General features: G+C 34.4%; 1 protein-coding gene across 1 annotated transcript in view; it reads right to left on the bottom strand.

Moving 5' to 3' along the window:
• The window catches only part of LOC145673193 (uncharacterized), a 222,838-nt gene that overhangs the window by 129,546 nt on the left and 69,139 nt on the right, over nt 1-24,153 (bottom strand). Inside the window, exons 2-4 of the mRNA XM_081742661.1 lie at nt 19,941-20,053; nt 17,284-17,367; nt 9,594-9,698 (exon numbers count right to left, since the gene is read on the bottom strand). Coding sequence (XP_081598787.1) covers nt 9,594-9,698; nt 17,284-17,367; nt 19,941-20,007 — 256 coding nt within the window. The 5' untranslated portion in view covers nt 20,008-20,053. The remainder of the gene's footprint in view (nt 1-9,593; nt 9,699-17,283; nt 17,368-19,940; nt 20,054-24,153) is intronic.

Here is a 24,153-nt window from a genome sequence, read left to right as displayed (position 1 = left end):
CATGCTACAACAGTTTGAAATTTAATCATAAGGTGATGTGATCTGACACTAGCAAAGTTATTGTTAATGCAATTTGATTGGATGATCACTATCTTTCCTGCAATCTGATTGGTTGATCACTATCTTTCGTGCAATCTGATTGGTTGATGATTTTCAAATCTTTGCTGTATTCAGTTTTTAAGTTTTGTTTAACATTTAAAAATCTTGGTTTCGTTCAACATTTTGCACTCACTGATAAATATGATCAAAACCGTTTATTTGTTAATCGAATAGTTGAAAACCGGATAAAGTTTGACGGTTAACCGTGAAACGTAAAAATTTTTAGTTTGAAATTTTTTTGTAGAAACTTTTTGTTTGAAAATACTTGCTTTCAAATTTTTGTTTGATTTTTTGTTTCAGAATTTTGTTTGAATTTTTTGACAACTTTTGTTTCAAAATTTTTTGTTTAAAAATTTTTCGTTTGAAATTTTTAAAAATTTTTCCGTTTCAAAATTTTGTTTAAAATTTTTGTTTGAAATTTTTCGTTTCCAAATTTTTTGTTTGAAATTTTTTGTTTCAAAATTTTGTTTGAAATTTTTTTCGTTTCAAAATTTTGTTTGAATTTTTTTCGTTTGAAATTTTTTGTTTGGATTTTTTCGTTTCAAAATTTTGTATCAAAGATTTTTGTTCTAAATTTTTGTTTCAAAGTTTGGTTTGACATTTTTAAAAGTTTGTGCACTTATTAGTAAAGAACTGGAACTGTTTAGAACAAAAACCTTTGACAACATTGTGGTGCAATAGTACACGTCAGAACCTGGGGTTGTACTTGAAATGAAAAAACACAATTCATTGAAATGGATCATTTTATTACACTGCACATACATCCATACCAGATAGTGGTCGATACAATGTATTTTGAACTTCGTGCACTAGTTTGTCTTTAGCATATAATTTTAATTCCAATTGAAGTCTTTTAAGGTCTATTGCGATATCAATTGGTGGAAACTCAATGTCCATTTGATCACAAATAAACTGTTTATCAATACAGGTATGCACCCACGAACGATGTTGACAACCATCACAATATCTAGATACATGTTGTACAATATGCATAACACATTTTTCAAAATAGTACTTTTTCAGGAATATACTTGTTTTGTTGCACACTTCCACTGCATGTTTAACACACTGGAATACGCTGATAAATTTGTTCCATTCCGTTTGTGTTAGATACACCATGTTGCGAGGGACATGGAATGTACTCTTTTTACGTAACAGCACCATCTTCTCTTCGAGGACTGTACGCAGCACCACTTCATGATTTGAGCCTAATGATTTGACTATGGTCACATTTAGCTCATCATGAAAATAATCGTTCATTTGGTCGATTCGTGAACATAATATTTGCCATTCTTCACAGGTCAGTTGTACACCAAATTGTTCTGCTTTGCCCAATCGAATTACTGGTTCAAATGTTCTAGCACTGATACCAATCATCACATGTTTTGTTTGAAATATATTTATTGGATAATAGCTTGCGAAGATGAACTCTTTATCGTTAGAAGTACACATCTTTCCACCTGAAAAGAACTTGCTCAAATGATTTCGTGGGATGACAGTGTATTGGTTGATTTATAGTTATTGCTGACGTCATTGGAAAGGAGTGTGCTGACGTTTGAATTTATAATTTCATCACAGTTGCTGACGTCATGCTGACCAACCACATTCACACAACTATGTCTGACGTCAAAGGAATGTGCTGACGTTTGAATTCATGATTTCATCACAATTGCTGACGAATCTGGCTGTGTACTAAATTCAAATTGATGACTTCGACCCAAGAATCCTTTGTAACATAAAGATACAGATCCAGTATTTAAGAAACGCAGCAGTTCTTCTTGTTTTGATGCTTCCATGGGAAAATATCTTGCTGGTAAAATTATATTCTTATCATTTTCAAGCTTCACTACGATTCTTAATCCAAACTTTGTAGGGATCATTTGGCTAGCTAAGATTCTATAAGGTACATTCTGTTGTAAATCAGTAATCTTGGTAAATGATTTCATCACATCACGTGTGTTTAGAAACTGCAGACAAGTAGCCATGATGATGTTATCATGAATACTAACTCGAACGATACTTATATATGATGAAAAACTGGTGACGTTGCATTATCATGTTCTGACGTGTACTATTGCACCACAATGTTGCCAGAGGTTTTTGTTCTAAACAGTTCCGGTTCTTTACTAATGAGTGCACAAACTTTAAAAATGTCAAACCAAACTTTGAAACAAAACTTTCAAACAAAAATCTTTGAAACAAAATTTTGAAACGAAAAAAATCCAAACAAAAAAATTTCAAACGAAAAAAATTCAAACAAAATTTTGAAACGAAAAAAATTTCAAACAAAATTTTGAAACAAAAAATTTCAAACAAAAAATTTGGAAACGAAAAATTTCAAACAAAAATTTTAAACAAAATTTTGAAACGGAAAAATTTTTAAAAATTTCAAACGAAAAATTTTTAAACAAAAAATTTTGAAACAAAAGTTGTCAAAAAATTCAAACAAAATTCTGAAACAAAAAATCAAACAAAAATTTGAAAGCAAGTATTTTCAAACAAAAAGTTTCTACAAAAAAAATTTCAAACTAAAAATTTTTACGTTTCACGGTTAACCGTCAAACTTTATCCGGTTTTCAACTATTCGATTAACAAATAAACGGTTTTGATCATATTTATCAGTGAGTGCAAAATGTTGAACGAAACCAAGATTTTTAAATGTTAATCAAAACTTAAAAACTGAATACAGCAAAGATTTGAAAATCATCAACCAATCAGATTGCACGAAAGATAGGGATCAACCAATCAGATTGCAGGAAAGATAGTGATCATCCAATCAAATTGCATTAACAATAACTTTGCTAGTGTCAGATCACATCACCTTATGATTAAATTTCAAACTGTTGTAGCATGTATTGCCTTTCGTCTATGAGTCATAAGATTCCATAAGGTTAGCTATCAGATTTCTAAAGCTCAAGGTCAAATCAATCACCACCAATGATCTTAGACTATGAGCTGTGACTAAAGTTCAATGTATTGTTTCAAATTTCGCGCCTTATGTTAAAATTCTGTTTATCACCATTCCCAAATTTAAAGAATACTTCTCTTGATATACCTAAGTCTTAGAGTTAATCATATCATTATATGTTCAATAAGGTCAATAATGTCCGTCAATTGTTTACCTCAGTAGAACCAACTGTTTTCTAGAAGTGTGTGCACTCAAACTTAAGAAGTACCACAACAAAGGAAATGAATCCCTGTACACTACCTCATCAAGGACAATCACGTGGTACAACGTCTTGCTTACGTTTATATTTGGCGGGAATAATCATAACCAATGACGTAATTTCATTTGACAATTCTCAAATTATCCTACAAGGTTTCAATGTACCAATGTCCTGGACTCCTAATCCCATCATAGGTTAATAACTGATCACGTGATCATACTCATATTTGACAATGATTTACCCAATGAATGAGATACTATTCAATTTTAAGAACAATTACCAATTATTGATATGACAATAAGAAATGTACCCCTTCCAAAATTTAAGATTGGTACACAAATACACCTGTGTCTTATGAGAAAAGTAATAAATCCTGTACTTATTCAATAATAAAGCCGGTCAATAACATTTAAATTTTGAATATTTGGCCATAAGAGGAACATCAACATCTACAATGGGTCCTAGAAAACGTTTACCGAATTTTGTTATTTGATAATTCCCAAATTTAAAAGGGAACATAAACATATAAAGGTAATAAACCTCTGTACATACCCATATAACGTGCTAAATAGGGGTCAATAACCTCCGAAATTTGATTTTTGGTAGTTCTTTACCTTTGAAAAGGGAACGATGTGGACCATCCAAATTTATAGTGGTACATATTGAAGACCTGTACTATGATACCAAATGCTTATATTAAACAATTTCTAAAACCGAGTGGATGAGCCAAGATACCCCTCCCAAATTTTTAAAGGATGCATCAATGTACCCATATCTTATGATAGGAAATGAACCTATATACATGACCATATAACCATATAAGGTAATAAAAGCTCATCAAAGGGGAGAAATTGGGCCAAAAACCAAACACATGGTACAACATATTGCTTATGTTTATATTTTAGCAATTTTGTACCCCTAAAAGAGAACGATGTGGACCACCCAAATTTATCATGATACATGTTGAGGCATGTACTATGATACCGAATCCCCTCCCGGGGTGCATCAATGTACCTATGTCTTATGATAGGGAATGAACACCTATACATTACCATATAACCATATAAGGTAATAGGACCTCATCCAAAGGAATAAATTAGGTCAAAAACCAAACACGTGGTACAACGTAATGCTTACGTTTATATTTTGTCAATTTTGTACCCCTAAAAGGGAACGAGGTGGACCACCCAAATTTATAGTGATCCATATTAGGGTCCTATACTGTAATACCAAATGTTTAATTGAGCAATTTCCAAATTAAAGGGGTGGGCCATTGTACCCCTCCCGGGGGTGCACAAATGTACCTATGTCTTATGATAGGGAATGGACCCCTATACATGACCATATAACTATATGATGTAATAGGACCTGATCAAGGAGATAAATTAGGTCAAAATCAAACACGTGGTATAACGTAATGCTTACGTTTATATTTTGGCAATTTTGTACCCCTAGAAGGGAACGAGGTGGACCACCCAAATTTATAGTGATACATATTAGGATCCAGTACTATGACACCACATCTTGAAATTAAGCAATTTCCAAAATTAAAGGGTTGGTCCAAGGTACCCCTCCCAAAAATTTAAAGGGGTGCATCAATATACCCATGTCTTATGAAAGGTAATAGACTCCTGTATACGTTCATGTAAACATATAAGGTAATAACACCTCACCAAAGGGAATAAAATCGACCAAAAACCAAAACACGTGGTATAACGTATTGCTTACATTTATATTTTTGGCAATTTTGTACCCCCTAGAAGGGAACGAGGTGGACCACCCAAATTTATCATAATACATATTAGGGTCTTGTACTATAATACCAAATGTTTAAATTGGGCAATTTCCAAAATTTAAGGGGTGGGCCAAGGTACCCTTCCCGGGGTGCACAAATGTATCTATGTCTTGTGATAGGTAATAGACCCCTATACATGATCATATAACTATATAAGGTAATAGGACCTCATCCAAGCACATAAATTAGGCCAAAAACCAAACACGTGGTATAACGTATTGCTTACGTTTATATTTTTGGCAATTTTGTACCCCTAAAAGGGAATGAGGTGGACCACCCAAATTTAACCTAATACATATTAGGGTCCTATACTATAATACCCAATGTTGAAATTGGGCAATTTCCAAAATTTAAGGGGTGGGCCAAGGTACCCCTCCCAAATTTTTCAAGGGGTGCATTAATATACCCATGTCTTATGAAAGGTAATGGACCCCTGTATATGCCCATATAACTATATAAGGTAATAACACCTCATCAAAGGGGATAAATTAGGTCAAAAACTCCCGAAATTTGAATTTTTGGCAATTTTTTACCCATAGAAGGGAACGACATAGACACCCAATACTAATAGAGGTACATACTATGGTCCTAGGCTACCATACCAAATTTTTAGATTTGGCAATTTCCAAAATTTAAGGGGGGTGGTCCTATGTACCCCTGCCAAAATTTAGGGGGTGGGCCATGGTACCCCTGCCAAAATTTAGAGGGGGTGGTCCTATGTACCCCTAGGTCATTGACCCCGGACCAGGTCATTGACCTTTGACCTATGACGTCACTAAATTTTTTGCTGACTCGGCTAGCCATACGGGGGGGCCTACTACTCCCAACAATTCCAAATTCATGCGGTCAAAAGCCTTTTTTAGATCAATAAATTACAACATACACCTCTTTCCTTTTTTCTACAAACCTTTCACCGATTATTCTTACTAATCCAATTGCATATCTTGTGTGCTTAATTATCATGAATTCGAATTGTTCCTCCTCAACTTTTTCATTAGTTCTTCCATACAACCTTTTGTTCAGTATTTGAATGAAATTTTTGCTGGATGTGATATGAAACTAATAGTTCTATAATACTCATATCTAACTTTATTCGATTTCTTAGTCATTGGTATTATGATCGTCTTCAGGAAGTCTTTTGAACACTCTCCTATTTCATATATTTTATTCCAGAGTCGAAACAATTCCTTCTTGCTATTGTTTGCCATATTCTTAGTGTATTCGATTAACATATTATCCATTCTGGTTGTCTTTCCATTCCTAATCTCGTATATAGCTTTTTCAAACTCATCGTAGAAGATACTAAACCCTTTATCATCCTAACGTACTTCATTTTCGACTTCAACATCTAGGCCACAGGGTCATCCCTACTATCATATAAGTCCTCAACATATTCTTTCCATTTTTCTACGACTTCACTTCTCTCACTGACAACCTTTCCATTCTTATTTTCTACTGCCATCGTTATATCTTTTTTTTTCTTCGAAGTTCAATAGATTTCACCTCGTTGTGCATTTCCTGATATTTCCTAACTTTTTGCAGTTCTTCTATGTTCTCGCATTTTCTTTTGTAAAACTCTTCCTTTGCTCTTTCTGTTTCCCTTCGTAACTGTTGTTTAACTTCCTGTTTATCTCTCTGCCCTCTTCTGAATCATGTTTCCCTGTCTTCCTTTCCATCATTTTTGTGAACATCTGTTCTGTATCTCATGGTTTCTTAGCCAATTTGTGTTCGCGGTAACCTACTATTTCTGTAGCCTGCAGCATGCAGAGTTTAATGTGCTCCCACTGTCTGTTAGTAGCTACACCTATCCTTTCCTCATTTGAGTATTTTTCTTCGAATTTCTTAATGAAAAGATTTCTTGCTTCCTCGTTTTTCAACTTTCCAGTATTCAACACATTGTTGCCTACTTTTTTCTGCTTAAAGTGTTCTGTGGAATATCCATTTAGGCCATCACAAGGTTATGATAAGAGAAAATGTTTGGTCCGAGAAGGGTCTTCGCGTTCTTCAAGCTATTCTGATGGCTGTCCTGATTCATAGCTTAGTTTATCTGATATCTTCGGCCGCAGCCGTTTATTGAGGATTTCTATGTATATCTTCTTCTCTTGTGCTGATTAAATGAAGTGTTCCCAATTAGTAGTAAATTCTGCTACAGAAATTAGGCAGTCCCTCTCCTCTTTCATTTCTTTCGCCTAGACTATATTTCCCTAATTCATGTTTTTCTTCCACGACTGCATTAAAATCTCCCATTACAATTACGTACGCATGCACTTCTCTTTTCCCTGTCTATAATTACTTCTAGTAAATATTCCCGTTTTGTGTACAGACTGGATAGAATTGCCTGTAGATTATATTCATTCATTTATAAAATTTTATGAATTTTATTAAATAGTCTACTTGGAGAAACCATACACGCTGATAGTAATAGAGATGAAAATCTTCTTTCGGTGTTCCTAGAAGTGTCCAAACGCAATATCGAGAACGATTTGTGCAAAACTCCTAATGCTAGTTGTTAGGCTGCATTTCACAATAGTAATTTAATCTATTTCATCAGTAAAAATGGCAATGTTTTTCTTTGTTGATACATCGATACTTAGACCTTTGCAGATATAGGAAATACTGGAAAGAAGATCCTGAGTATTAAGCATATGATGTTCGTGAATAGCTTGAGTGACACATCTCAAAGATATTGGAAGTCCACACTGTTTCCCAACCATTCTTGCACAGGGTGTGCGCCATTGATAGATGCAATGTTTTTCTGAATGATACCATCGCTATTATAAAAAGTTGTATGCGGTAGGATGTACACAGTCTGGAGGGAGATCATGATACCGGACATCAGACCTACCTTCTTCTATAACTTCTAAGGGACATGGATCTTGCTACGTAAACATCCACACTATACACCCACCGTCACTGATCTGCTCTACTGACATCACGTGCGAAGACTTTAGTGCATCATAGGGTTTCTTTCAAATTCTCACACGCTAATCTATGGAGTACAGATAAAGTTATTAAGCGGATTTTCCAATCTTATATGTATTATCAATGCGCTTGTTTGTCTCACGATACGAATCTAGACGTTGTTGACTCGGGGAGAGAGTGACTCTGACGGAATAACACGTGCACGTCTATGATACAAGTCATATGTGATATGCAATGGCGTCCTCTGAAGGATATCACGAATTTATTTGCTCCATACTAATGGGGAGAAACATACTACATAATCTATTAAGTCGTTACAGAATTTCCATTCTTCTTTCCCTGTTTGATTTCTTTAAATACTGTTTCTTCGTATTATATTGATCGCAAAAGATCCTCAAGCTTGGCATAGATCTACTGAGTTCACCATCCAATAAAATAAAGCGAATGTTCCAATCGTTAAACCTCATCCATGAAATGTTGACAGTATTGTCTCTCGCACTATACGGAAAACATCACCTGAGTACAGTGTTGTCAGACTACTGCTAAGTTTAGTTTTATATTTATTGTTGTTGTTGTCATTGTTTTATATTTTTATGTTATTATTGTTACCATTTAATTTGAATAATAGTTACCATCCGTGTTATAGTTCTTTAAGTGTTGTTTGCTTTTGTCACCAGTTTACTTTTGTCTTCAAAATTTTGCAACATTGTTGGTGCCCTTCTGCTGTTTGAAGTTTTCTTAAGTGCACGTTCGGAAGGCAGATTAACGAATCGTGGCAAAACAGTCCGATGTATCACCAGTGCGGTAAAACAGTTCTATGATTGGTATAGAGGCTTAATGAGTCGTTGCGGTCACAACGTAATTTAGAAGGATTTGTGACGGTGACTATAGGTAGAATCGTGACTGGTGATATCTTTTTTAGTTGATTACTATTTTGTGGAGTAATCAGCTTCTGGCACATGCTGCGCTATGAGTTCAGGCAACTCGCTAAGTGTTAATTTCATCCTGACAATAATAATAATAATAATAATAATAATAATAATAATAATAATAATAATAATAATAATAATAATAATAATAACAGTAGGTTGTTGACTGTTTTCCTCTTGAAGGCTTCACTTGGTCCTTTTTCGATTATCTATCACACCCTAACCTCTAAATAGCCAAGTAATGTTCGCGCACGCTTGCTGAGTGAATGATCAGAAATGCTATTCTATCGCAGGATAAGCTATTGGTTCGTTTTCACAAAGTCTAATTGATGGAGTTCTATCATCAGTCTGAAAATAAAAACCATGCCGTAACTATTTTGTTTTTGTTTGTTAGAGTGTACTATCCAAAAATAAATTTAGGTCGAAAGAAGTATAGTAAGAGGGATCATTAACATAAGCCTCTAAAACAATGGTAAGGTTACCAGCTTCTTTCGCACGTGATGTAGAAAGATATGTAGACTATATGTAGAACTAAAATTTAGGGTGCTGGAATGAAGAAATGGATTATATTACGGATATACATATGAAACAACTGATGAACATATATCAATTTGCATATAATTAATATTATTTTAGTGTCCATCACTTTGATTTTTCATACTATCAAGAATAAATACTTACCAAATGCTGTACCATTTGGTAAAGAAAATGATAAGTCTAAAGCATTTGTTCTTGAATGACATTCAATTTCTGCTTCTTTGCTGACTGTTGAAAGATAACTGCTTTCTGAAATTAAAATACATTTAAAAACGTAAATATATTGTAGCAACTGATTCTATAAATAATACATGGTTAATAGTACATGGTTACCTTTTCTAAAACATTATTGTAAACAGTAAATTATTACACTATAAGTTACATAATTTATGCTTTTGGTTGCCAACATAAGAGAAATGTGAATTTTTCATGAGCTGGTGAACTTCAAATTTCTCTCCTGGAAAAAATTAAATTTTGAACTTAACCTATTTGGCTGTATATCTCTTTTCATCAGTAACTTTTAAAGGGCTGCATCTTTTGAGTACATGCATTTATAATCAGAAAAAATATTTGATTGTCCACAAACTCACACAAATTAAACAAGTCCACTCTTAACTATAGTGCCTTCTTTTAGTCTAATAGGAAATACCGATACTTGCTGATGTTTTCGTACCTGATTCTTGCTTAAAATAAATATCCTTGTGGCATCAACGCTTACATAGCTGCACGAAAAAGTATGGTACTAAACTAGGTAAGCCAGCCGCGAATACATATAAATATGACTCAAATTTCTGGATCTTTACCTCATCGAAAGATTAGAAGGAATGAATGATGTTTGGTGGAAGATTATGCTGAATATTTCACTACTGCGTAACCAATGTCAGTTTGACAATTTGTAGCAAAGTCACTGATAATAATAAGTTCGATCAATTTGCACTTAGTTGAAGCATTATTTAAGTAAAAATAATAATGTAAGCTAATTATGAAATCTGTGTAACAATTCTCCTATAGGGGAAAGGAAGGGAATGGCGATCAATTGGGAATGGCGATCAGCACACTTTGCCCTCTTGCGTGACCCAAGGAGAAGTCAAACTAATGCTGCCATCTGCCTCTTGTAGCAAGGTTTCTTGTGTATTGTCGAGGAAGTTGTCAGAGAAGACTGAAGTCTACAGCGTGTTGAAACTTGTTTTTGTTGATTTTCTTATAAGGATCTGCATATTTCAACTCACGATACGTACAATTTTAAGCTGTAAAATTTTGAAGTTACTAAGATTCATGAAAAGTTATGTTTACATCTAATACACGACACATAGTTATATTTCAAATAAACTACTTTTACAGTATAACCAGCTCAATTTTCAAAGTGGCGCAATCTTCGGAATGCCGATCAACGTGGTCGGTTTACCCTTATGGTAATAGCCATTCCTAACAAACATTGGAATACTTCTCCAGCCAAAAATTATAAAAAAGGCTAGACCTAAGATAGGTAATACGCCTACTTGAGTCAAACACTGAAACTTTAGTATCTGTGTAACCTTTGTGGATCGTGGTTGCATGCTAACTGTACTGTTGTAGACTCACCTTGTGGATATATCTGTGACGTGTCTGAAAAAACGTCAATAAAACATTCAGTTGACGTTTCTCAGTCTTTCGAAGGCGCAGTTTAGCCAAAAAGAAAAAAAAAAGAAAGAAAAAACTTGAACTGCCTATGAAACTATGTGTGTTTATTAAGCTTGTACTGTGATCGCCATACCAACATGTGATGGGAATGGCAACCAAAGTAGCAATTTGAGTTTTTCCATCGTGTTCCCGAAATGAAAGAATGAGCCTCTTTTTATTTTACACACTTATTGTAGAAGAATTGGAGTACGTATTTACAAATTTGTTTCCATATATTTTGCAAATGAAACTACGTAATAACCCATTTTTCTTAGGTGATCGCCACTGCCCACCTCTCCCCTACTATAACATATTACAGAAAATTTATTAGCGAAAAACTCAAATTTATAGCTACAAACTGTTTACTTGATTGCAAATTGATAGCTAGAAACTGTTTTCTTGATACCATTCGGTAGTGCAATAAACTGTTTCATTTTCAAATTTATTTCTTTATTCTTTATTCTTTATTATAATAGGAAGCTATAAATGTTTTTATTCATGTGAATTCAGCTCTTATCAGTGATCCCAATTTGAAACATTTGCCTCTCGAAAAATCCTGTCTCGAGGAGCAAAAGGTCCCATTTCGCCTCTGAACTTCCAATGCTTTACTTACTACAAATATGATATGTAATATAAATAAATTAAACTTTAGTGAATTAATCACTGTTTACAAGATTTGAATGAATTACCTTTTATTGATCTTCTATCTTTATAAACTAGTTTATGAATAAGTATTTCCTTAATCGAAAATAAATATATTTTGCTGGTAGAAGTGCCTACACAATACAATGAGTTTGTACCATCATTATCTTCTGCTCGTAGCGATACTGGCAAAAACTTAGTTCTCCACGTATTTTGTGAAGAACGTCTTGGAATTTCATTTTCTCCACGTATTTTGTGAAGAACGTCTTGAAATTTCATTGTTTCTCGTTTGGTATTTTACTTTCTTCTTTCATTTTTATTTTCTCTTTCATTTTTTAAGTTTACGAGCACAAATTACGTTCCTTGGCCCTTGTCTTCTAAGTATCTTATATGATTAACTTACTTCAGAAATAACTTCCGCACTAACACGCACAATCCCAACAGCAAAGTAAAGATTTCGTGCAAAGATTTCGATTTTGACACTCAATTTCGATTTCACGTTTATTGGTGACTCATTATGTTTTCTTTCCGTCCGTAGAGAATTTTGTTAATATGGATTTTATATATGTGTGCATATGTGAAAAATCCCATGTATGTCGCCCTTTATCCCTTTCCGAAATATTAATATCAAAAAATATTTCGACACCTCTTCTCCTGTTTTGTCTCATTGGAGTTTTTAAGTTGTTTGTTCTGTACACATCGAAAAGTATATCTACACGATTCGCGTTAGTTAATTGAGTGTTTACGTAAGTCAGAAACACGTTATCTGCATTCCTTGAAAAGTTTTGCAGGATTTGTACAACCACTGCTCTGTCTAGGAACACAGCATCTACAAGTGACAAGTCAACTGAAACAGTATCCTTTGGTACAATTCAGCCTAACAGATCTGACTTCGTAGCACTTCTTAAATTTCCACCTTTTGATAGGGATAATGGTGTGCGCTGGTTTTCATGGCTGAAGAAATCCAAATCACCCTCACTTATCTGACAAGATACGAACAACCGAAAGAAGAAACTGCAATCATTTTTGAGTGCTTCAAGTTTTAACTTGTGTTTAGATTTGGTTTTCAGTGTGGATCTGCTAAAGAGAGGTAATTTGTTCTTAGAAATTGTGTTAGTAATTGGTTTTCTGCGTTTAATTAGCCGTTCCTCCACGAAAGTCTTATATTGTTTCTTACAAACTGAGACAATTTTTCTGACCGTATCGCGCACCAAAAGATCTTCTCTTTGTTCCAAGAATGGATTCCCCATATTCTCAATGACTTCAGTTAAGGACTGGACATCTTTCAAGAAAGCATCTTTCACACAAGGTAATTGGTCATGAAGTTACTGATCACTATCCGAAACGCAATGCTGTTTTAAGGAAAAATGGTTCTCGAATTCTTCAATCATTATAGCAATTTCAGGACCAGCTAACATCCAATGGCGTAATGTCCCAGGGTTCTCAATGAGACCAACTGCTCCGCCAGACCAATTATCGCAGTATTGTTCTGTTTATGGCACAGATCGAAAGGCATTCCTGAGAATTTTTTGCTTGTTTTATGCACGACAAAATTTCCAACTGTAAATTCTGCATGAATGTCTGGGTACTTATCACGAAGATTAATCATATCTCACACATGAACCGAAAGCCACCTGGAGTAATTAGTGTGATCCAAGACAAACATCCAGGGAAGCATGTAAATTATTCACTGCAGCTTTGGAAAATTCAAGATTTTTAATAAAACTCCAACTGACCAAAGCTGTATATATACTCTGTACAACGACCAGACGTAGAGAAGCATGACGATTTCCAGTGATAATGTTTTGAACCAGAAGTCGAAATGTACACTCTCCTCACTTCTTTGCTGCAACTATTCATCAAATGACACAGAGTTTACATGTTGCACATTATGGTTATTGTAAGCATCACAAAGCAAATGATACAAGACACCAACTATGACTTGATGGACTCGACGATTTCTAGTGACATGACTAGCTTTAATTAAGGAATTAACTTTCCCCGAACTTATATCAGTTTCCACTAGAGCTGTAATCCATCCGTTACCCTTTACCCATTCTCCAAGTACCTTCAAAATGGCCATCTCAATGTGGAGACCGTCTAGCACGATTACATAATGATCTCCATAACAATCTGGCCATGCCTACTGAATTTTCTTTGCAATGACTTACAGGAGTTGGTCAACTGTCAAAACTGGAATTTGTCCTAGGTTTAGGAAATGAATAGCTGCTTTCACAACGTCGGTACAATGACGTATCAAAGCACTGAGTGCGCATTTTCAACAAAAAGAGACAATAGAACATTCTGTGCTGGAAGGGGGACATTTTCTTGTTCACAATGAACTTTCTGAACACAATGTTCAAGAACGGACATGTATTGGATCTTCAAAATTCAATTCCCAAAGAAACCGGTGACACCTACAAGACACAAGTAGGTAAATACGATTACCGTGCATTGTTTAATTTGAAAAATGAAACGGTCTACAAAGGAAACAACACATAAAAATGACTCATAACTTCGTACCAGAAACTAATAGAGCAAAACTAATTTTTGAGAATTTTGAGAAAATTTGCTATTAAAATGACATATCACATGTTATGCTTTCTATTTAAGAATGTTGAGGAAAATTCAAGATGGCGGATTTAAAGATGCCGGACGTCATTGTCATGCATTCTCAAAAACTTTCCCGACCCCTATTAACCAAATACATTGCTTATTTGGTTATATTTTGCAGCATTTGACATTTATTAGGAAATTTCAATACTTTTTGGACTACTATGTAGTCCGCCAACGTCAATGACCTTTCAAGGTCAACAGAGGTCAAGCACAAAATGTTTTCACATCTTAAAATAAACCTTGTGGCATGTACATCATATTCTGAAAATTTCATGCTTTAGTCATAAAGTGCACAATTGTTCACCTAACCCGCCCTACTATAAATACTTTTTAAAGAGTATATATATTCCACAAAAAACGTAAATGTTAAATAAACGGAGCCAAGTTCTTGTACCTTTATCACATCATTCGACCAGGAAAAGAATAGAGATCTCTAACGATGCCACGTTCTAATGAAATCTGAAAAATGGAAAATGAAATTTGCAACTCAATGCTAAGAACAAAGTGCCGGCGAAAGCTTCTCGAAATAATTCTGTATAGAACATGCTCTCAGGAATAAAACTGCAAATTTCATCTTCCTATTTTTGGGTTTTAATGGAACTTGGCATCGTTTCAGTATATTTAACACAGTTACATTCAATTCTGTTAAAGATAATGTGACAGAGAGTTTGAATTACAGTAAACTTGTAACAAATAGTTTGGAAATCTGAATCTTGTTCTTAGCACTATAGTTGCAAATTTCATTTTTCGACTTTTAGATTTCAATAGAACTTAGCAACTTTCAGATCTCTAATCTTTTTCTGGTTGAGCAAAGTGATAAATGGACGAGAACTTGGTTTCGTTTCTGTTTCTTCATTTATGTTTTTGATGGAATAGAAATTAGGCTGTTTGTAATTAGAAAATACCGAATTGGACAATTATTGAAAATTAATAAATTCATAGAGAGGGGGGCAAAGTGGATATATGAGGCAAAGCGAATAACGCAATTTACAGCTAACTGAAAACAGAGGACAGGAAATGTTTGCCCCAGTTTATGACGTCACTAGTGAAAGAAGAGAAGGACGTTAGTGTTTTGGGTGTATGTGTTGTTGTTTCGACGAGAGAGGAGAAGAAAAGAAAATACGCATTTTGCTAAAAAAATTCAAGAGGTAAGGATTTTGAAATCTTTTCTTACTATTCCGTAGAATGTTTGCGAACACACTATGCATGGATAGGGTGGGATCTTACCTTTGTTATCATGTTTGAGAATTATCGTAAATACGTCGTCCATATGCTGTAGACAGTCTTTTGTCTCATGTGGTAGTGTGGGGCAAAGAGAATAATTTTAGAAGGGGCAAAGCGAATAGCGATTCACTTTGCCCCAAGCATAATGCAGTACTGTTTTAGAACATCTGTTTGGCACTAAATGGGGTATTGACGGTACGTATACGTTGCAACACAGCTAATTTGAATGTTGAAATTCATATTGAATTTGTTCCGTTAACACTCGCCGAACAAAAACATAGCAGTAGTAATAGTAGTAGTGCTGGTAGTCGTAGTAGAGTAACATCAGTAGTTGTTGTAGTAGTAAGTTGGGTTAGGATAGGAGTTCCGTTAAATAATCGCAGCGGCTATTAACGCAACTTATCCTATATTAAACTATGTAATTCTATACCACTGTTAAGAAACTATTAATTTGATTTTACATCTTTTAAAATGATTTTAATTAACTTCAGTTCTTTGTTTCTCTACTTTTTGCCTCGAATCAATTTACGTAAAATGTTCCATACATGTTCAATACTAATGATTACAGTGGCGTACGGTGAAATTTTGTTCGGGGAAGGGGAAAGCTCCAGGTCTCTACGTGCAGAGGAACTAACGAGTACCCCTATCAAAGAATGTTTAAAACAGAAGAGTGCGAAGAAGTATAGCAAGTCTACTATGTCTACCGAACCAAGTACTAGTGCAACTTCCGTAAATGAACTACCAGAGAAAAGAAGGAAATCTACCATTCAAGGTTCTCCTGCAAGAAGAAATGTTTTGTTGCGGCTATAGCTCTACCAAGTACATCTGGAATTACAAAGAAAAAACCTTCAAAATCATCAGAAGGACACGGTAGTTACCAATGCAAGTTCTGTCATGAATATTATTCAGATCCACTTAATGAAGACTGGATTTAGTGTTCTATTTGTCTGTCATGGTTTCACGAAAAATGTACCGATTATTATAAGGGACAAGACATTTACATTTGTGATCTGTGCAAACCAAGCGTGTGATGTGATATTATTTTCAGCCCTAAGCCTTCTTATTTTTTTTTTCAATCTGTTTGCTACTACGTAGATTGTACTCACTAGGGTTACTATAGATTCAAAGAAATAGATACTAGATGCCTACTTGATAAGAAAAAAGACTTCTATGGACTTGAGCTTTTTAAACATATTGAGGGATCATGTATATGCAAGCTTTGTCTAGACTTAATTCTATATTTATATGTGTTAGGCTAATACTAACAAAACATAAAACATTTTAATCTTCTGATAGGTAAAGCAGTTAATCTAATGTCATTCTTTTATTATTTTAGACTGTGTACACATATATTGTTCTTCTATACAATTTATTTTTTGCATACCTGACTTTTAATGTATGAGTTTTTGCTTATTCACTTTGCCCCACTATCATGATCCGCTTTGCCCTACCGGTGGGGCAAAGTGAATAAATTGCAGTAGTTCAGTAATTAAGCAATATCATTTATGTATATGCAATTCTCGTTACTATTGTATTGTTATTTGAAAGTTTAATAATCATAAAATATTTCCTCAAAACTTTGGTTTCCTAGTCTTAATTTTAGTTGCCATTTGAGGCCTTTGAAGTTAAGTGATCCGCTTTGCCCTCCTTTCCTATATATAATTAAAATTTACCTAAGTATAGGGGTACTTACCATCTTCAATATTATTGCTTTCCTGGTCTCTTAACAGATTTTCTACATCTTTGAATCTAACAATTGTTGTGACATCATATACATCTGCCAATAAAAAGAAACCATATTAAATGATTGTGAAATAGCCTGTTATAAATGACGACAAGTGTTTAGAAAATAAGTGATCAATAACATCAGGTGCATTTCAGTGGCGTATGGTTAGGGCTATCACTGACCTTGATAATACGTCAATAATAATAATTATAATAACGATAATAATAAAAAGAAGAAAAAGGTAGTAATAAGCAAATACTGGCTAAGTATATTATTACTGACAGTTCTCTTCAGACAATTAGTTGATTTGTTATATTGGAGTTTAGTGTCCCTTTCAGCATCTAGACTATATGATTTCTATTATAAATAGGCTATACTGAGATGATTTTGTATTATAAATAAATAACCTGATTAATTCCTTCCAAAGACTTATTCAAATTTGCATTGTGGTTTCCGGTTTTAAATGTAGTATTTAGAACTTTGTTAACCCTGCTATAGTCGCGTTCAATTATTTTTCATAAGTGGTCGCTGTGGACTGATACTCCACATGTAAAAAGTACCGTAAAACGGGGCTACTTTGACAGGTTTTGGACTAGTTTAGATGTGTACACGGGACACTTTCTGCAACAAATGAATGATACTATCCTCATCATAACAATAGGTATCTAGGCTATCACATCCACTACTAAACCTAAGTTTCTACAAGTAAGTTTTGGCGGGAAGAAATTAAGAAATACCGGTCAAAGTAGCCCCGGGGGTGGGGCTACTTTGACATGTTATGTATTTGCTGCATAAGGTCAAAGTTACTCAACGTATGGAGTTATTTTGACATGGAATTTATGTAAAGTGTATAAAACACTGTTTTGGTCATGTGTAAAGTACGGTATGCTGTATACGTGATAAGCACGAAATCTTTATTTTGTTGTGGTACATCATTATACACCACTATACAAGTTTTTCTAAAGCTTTACTTTTAACATCTTTTACTTTGAACATACACGGTGCTTCACCTTACATTGTTACTTTATTTTTTACTCTACTTTATTTTTTTTACTTTACTTTGCTTTTAACATAATTACATATGTATCGGTATGTTATCTTTACATGTAACAATGGAAAGAAAAACCTTAGTCGTCAACATCAACATCACAGTCGTAACAAGCATGTTGAGGATTTTTTGATCCACCATTAGAAAACCCATACACCCATTTTTTGCACAGGACACATTGAATCCACTCTCTATATCGTCAGAGTGCGAATTAGATTATTCATTTTTGGGGGGAATAAACAGAGGCGGATCTAGAAGTCCTTATATTAAATATTGGGGGACAGGAAGGATATTGAGAGGGGGTAGAAATACAATGGGAGAAATCCCTCATCCCCTCCGGCAATTCGCACCGTGGACACCATATCAGCCTTTATCTATGAAAGTATATGCAACAATTCTCACAGGAAGCACGAATTGCTCATCTGTCAAAGTAGCTCCACTCTATGTCAAAGTAACCCTAAATGTCAAAGTAGCCCCGTTTTACGGTACTGTACTTTTTAAAATACAAAAATAACTTGCGTTGTAAAAATCAATTCCAACAATAGTACAGATTTTGAAGTGCAACTCTATTCTGGTAAACAGAAGCCGATTGTTGTAAGGCATGAAAAACGGGAATTGGGTAAAGTGATTTGCATCATAGAAAATTACATTCATTGTTCACTGCAGAATGAGAGTCCGCGGGTGACCGCTGAAGGGTTAAAATATTAATATTTACAAGGTAATCTACTTTTTAATATTTATTCTCTACTATGTGCATTGATATGTTGAAAATTTCCGCTCCATCTATCTCTGACAAAATCCTTTGGACATTTTTACTTATGACTAACATCAAAGTTAAGGAAATGTAACAAGCAAATATGAATTTATTTTAAGGAAGTTGATTCTCAAATATGCTATTGTCGTTAATACAGTATAATTTTGAGTTTTGAATCAGCAGCGAATTTCAGGAATTACAAACAAACTAGGTTATACTATATATTACTCCAGAAAGAATTGTACCTTATATCGGTTTACAAAGTTAATAATTATACTTAAACACTTAAGAGACTCGGGGCCACGGAAGTTCAGTGATAGAGCGCTCACCTCTTGTGCAAAAGGTCCTGGTATGATCCGAGGCCATGTGAGTTTGTGGTGAACAACACCATGTGCAGAGCTTCTCGGGATTTTCCCATTTCCTCCCATATTCTCATTCCACCAATTGTTTCATAATCGTTAACTTTCATTTGTTATTCATATCTGTTAGCCTAAAGGCTATAAATGTAGCACGTTAAATCATAACTTTTTAAAGTAACAGATTCAACAGCCTATAAAACATTCATTTTGTTAACCCTTATGTTTACTAATTAAGTGTGTACATCTAATATTGCTTTAGTTGCACTACAACCTATAAAACATTCATTTTGTTAGCCCTTATATTCACTAATTAAGTGTGTATGTTACATCTAATATTGCTTTAGTTGCACTAAGTTTCTAATCTTTCAAAATATTATTACTTGTTACTTGTCATCAGAATGGAGTTTCTACTAGAAGCTTCTAATTAGAACAATAACCTTAGTTTACTGATATATTTACTTACCACAGTTGACAGCTATCAACAGCATGAATAAATACAAAACTCGTTGCATTTTAAATTCTGTCATCATGTCTGCGTTGATTCTACCTCAAAGTCATTCTACAGTGTAAATTGATCTGTAAAAGAGAAATACTTAAATGTTAAAAAGGACAGTGTTATACTTTCTTTGCCACTTTTAACAGAAATACCAATAATAATAGTAATATTATTATTATTTTAACATTGTTAACCATCTCTGATATTGCATCCTCTTACAGAAGTGTATCTTAGTAAATATGAGTTTTGTTTAATTATATAAATTTCTTTTCTTGAAATCCTCTTTTATATTTATGATTTGACATATTGTTTTACCCCAATATGTAATCATTTCTAAGATTATTGTATGCTGACTTTTATAATTTCGACATCATATGTAGCTTATATGTTGCATGCGTAACTTGCCTCCTGCCAGATACATATGACATCGTTGTATGAGTTTGGTTGTGTGTGCTGAATGTGTCCTGCACGTGTCATGTACACTCATGTCCAAAATGATTGTCGCACATCTATAACTGTCTTCTGGTAAGAATATAATTTGATGATTTTGCAGGGTACTTTCAATACTGATACTATGTGTATAATCGAGAAATGTATATTGGTGTTAAATTTCATAGGAAAATTAGAATGAGTAAAACAAAGTTATGCTAAATGAAAAAGAAAGTTTTATTTTCGTTTTATTGTTCTTTTGACATGAAATTTACCACATACATAACTGCCGATTATATAAATACTAACATTATAAGAAATACAGAGCGAATTCGTTATCAAATTATATTCCTACAACAACATATTTATACACATGCGACCAGGGGTGCCCATTCCCCCCAAAGCTGATGGCGCACTCCCCCCAAAACTAATAATCTCTTCCCTTCTCAAAACTCAAGTCCTCTAAAAACAATTGCCCAGTGTAGCAGTAGTTTTTATAGTACTAGTAATTGTTATTTTTGTTGTTTTTATTTCCTGTAGTAGTATTATATAATGCTTGTGGTAGTAGTAGGGGCAGTAGTAATTATAAAAATGGCATTACTTTTATTAGTAGTCTTGGTAGTGTACAATACTAAATATGTTCTATAAGGATATTGAAGGGTATAAAAACTTCTACACACTGTGTATGGCACAGGTATTCGTTTTTTACAATTAGTAGTATTATTTTTTTCTTTACAAAATATTGATATAATTCCCTTGTACATGAAAAGTAAGATGCAAGTTACAAGTTATTGAGTTTGATACCAAAAAAAATGTTGTCCTCGAAATTAGCCTACAAAAAGAAGTGATATCCAACAAAAAACATTCCTGTAAAAGAGCCAAGTACGAGTGGCCTTAAAAAGAATTGAAATCACAAAAATAGGCGCCAAGTTCTGGTGGACAACAGTTACAAACACTCAAGGAATCACTTTCAAATTTAGATTTGAACAAGTTTCAAATCTAAATTTGAAAGTGATTCCTTGAGGGTTTGTAACTGTTGTTCACCAGAACTTGGCGCCATTCTTTCATATAGCAAATTACGCGGTACTTCATTCATAGAGTTTCTAAGCAGGGGGTAGGGGGATTCATTCTCGAGATTAAAAAAATAATCGTTTCCAATGTCATTCTGACGACAGCAAAATTACTTATTCGACATTAGAGTAAAATTCTTCCCCAATTTTTTTATTCCCTCCATTTTTTTTTTCGATGGCACAACTTGCGCCATTCATCCCTCCTGTGGGCGGCCCTTCTCTCTTAAAACAAACCAACCTTTCCTTTCATACGGCTACTTGCGCGGTACTTCATTCATCGGGTATCGAAGCAGGGGGTACAGGGGTTCAACCGGGAAAATTTTTGAAAATTAGCTTCTGAAAATCGTGTTTTAATGCTATTCCGACAGTAAAATTGCTAGTTCGAAAGTAGAGTAAAATACCCCCCCAAAATTTTTCTCAATGGCGCAGCTTGCGCCATACATCCCCCCTGTGGGCGGCCCTGCATGCGACAATTTTGGACATGAGTGTACCTGTGGCTCTTTATGTGTTTGCTGCCTAATAAATAAATGAATTATTATAGTTGGCATTATTATTATTATTATTATTATTATTATTATTATTATTATTATTATTATTATTATTATTATTATTATTATTATTATTATTATTAAGCAGTTGCTAATTCATCTATGGAAATATTCATGGAGCTCTCTCGCAGCCATGTGATTAACATACGCGTCTTCGCAGCGAGAGATATGTGCTTCCCAGTTGGAGCTTCCGTTCTGTGGTTCAAGTAAATGTATAGAAGTTCTGCGTGTCGTATGGCTTCGTTCCTCAAACGAATGTTACAAACCTGTAGATAGCAATAAATTTTAATGATACACTTATTACTCGATTTAATCCTTCAATAAATATTTTCACTTTCTCGTCTTGTTACTTCCGAGCGACGACAGAAGAGAAAGAAGTATAAAGATCGTGTAAGAAAGTCGAATTCGAAGTTACGAAAGATTTTACCTGTTTCATGGCCTATTTCTTCTTCTTCTTCATTCGTTTAATCATTTCCGACTTCATGAGAACCCAAATAACATATCATTGTATTTGCTCCAGTTAACTGTCGTTTCTCGAAGATTTTACATGTTTAATGATTCATCTTCAATGATTTTTCAGTAGACCTCCTCATTATATGACCGACTATGACAATTTCAACCTCAATATTTTACTCTCGACAGTGCAGCCAGGTTTTACTTCCTCCAGTATTGATTTATTGTTCTCTGCGCAATCCTTGGTACTCTCAGCACTTTTCTCCAACATCATAATTCTAAGGAGTTAATTTCTTGTCTAATTATGGCCTCTAGATACCCTAAAAATGATTTTTCGATCTTTGTTCGTTAGTCTTGTTCCTTTTATTTTACATTCGTCTAAAGATCACAACGTTCTATGTATCTCAACCAAATTTTAAACTAATATATATACAAATTGTTTCTAAACACCGATAACGTTTGGAAAGTGATTTCTGACACCAAAGTAAATAAAAAGTATAAACTAGCCTACGTATAGCAATGCTTCCTTTCTGCGCAATAACCTTAAAATTTCTCGGAAAAATGCAAAAACTCGAGGATAAAATGTCAGATCGAAGTCAGATAAAAAGAAATGTTTATCACTTTTATTCATAGATTACATTAATGAAAAATTAGACGTGGTGCAGAGCCGCTCAAGAATGACTCTCAAAGAGACCGGAGAACTCCTGGGGTAAGAATACGAACGAAACAGAAATATACATGTTTGATTGATCTACTTTGTCTTATAAGGAGAAAGCAGACTTTAGTAAATGAACTTCGGGGTTATTTTTTGCAAGGTGATAGTGCACATTTAAAGTGTTCATATTACAAATTGGGTTATGCAATAGCCTAATATAGCGGAGGAAAAGCGTCTTAGGCTCGGTTCAGACGTGCAGAAAAGTCTGTTGCGGGCCCGCAACAGACTCGCAGCAGACTCCCGCGGGCGTCTCAGCCCAACCACTTCACATAGACATAGAAAACAGCTCATTTTATTTTCAGCTGCAGTTGAATGAAGACGGAAATTGAAAGAAGAAAACAAGCTGTTCTTGTATACTTAGCCAGTAAAATCCTAAGGAAGAAACAGAGACGATACTGGGTTCATCCGTACGTAAGCTCACGACTGCTTAAAGGTGAATTTTTTTCCATGTTTATTGATTTGCGCAATGACGAAGAAAAGACCTTTAATTATTTTCGCATGAGCATCACTTCATTTGATGAACTCTTATCGAAAATAAGTTATAAAATTACAGCAGAAGATACTTTCATGAGATTTGCGATACCACCAATTGAAATGTTAAATGTTACATTTATGAGTTGATTTTGAGTTTAACGTCTCGTTCAGCAGCGAGGCTATATGAGACGTGGGCCTACTGATTAACGTGGAATCCGAACCACATGAGCTCCCGACGAGAATCGAACCCGCGCCTCCCACGCCAAAGGCGGGTACGCTAACCGCTTAGCCACGGAGGATCTCTGGCTGTTACATTAAGGTAAGTTAATTATGTTAACTAATTATCGTTTGTAAGAGCACAGAAAGTTAAACATTCGGCGACCTATTCATAGACATTTTCAGACGTTATTAGCGGCCACTGGTGTAGTTTAACAATTGCGTGACTAATTTCGATTTTTTGACATAGTTGGTGGCTTTAAATTAAAAATGAG

The sequence above is a fragment of the Thermobia domestica genome, chromosome 16 (genome assembly GCF_964235325.1).
Source record: "Thermobia domestica chromosome 16, izTheDome1.hap1.1, whole genome shotgun sequence".
Classification (NCBI taxonomy): domain Eukaryota; kingdom Metazoa; phylum Arthropoda; class Insecta; order Zygentoma; family Lepismatidae; genus Thermobia; species Thermobia domestica.
The sequence above is the reverse complement of the archived record's forward strand: the minus strand, read 5'-3'. Positions and strand labels throughout refer to the sequence as shown.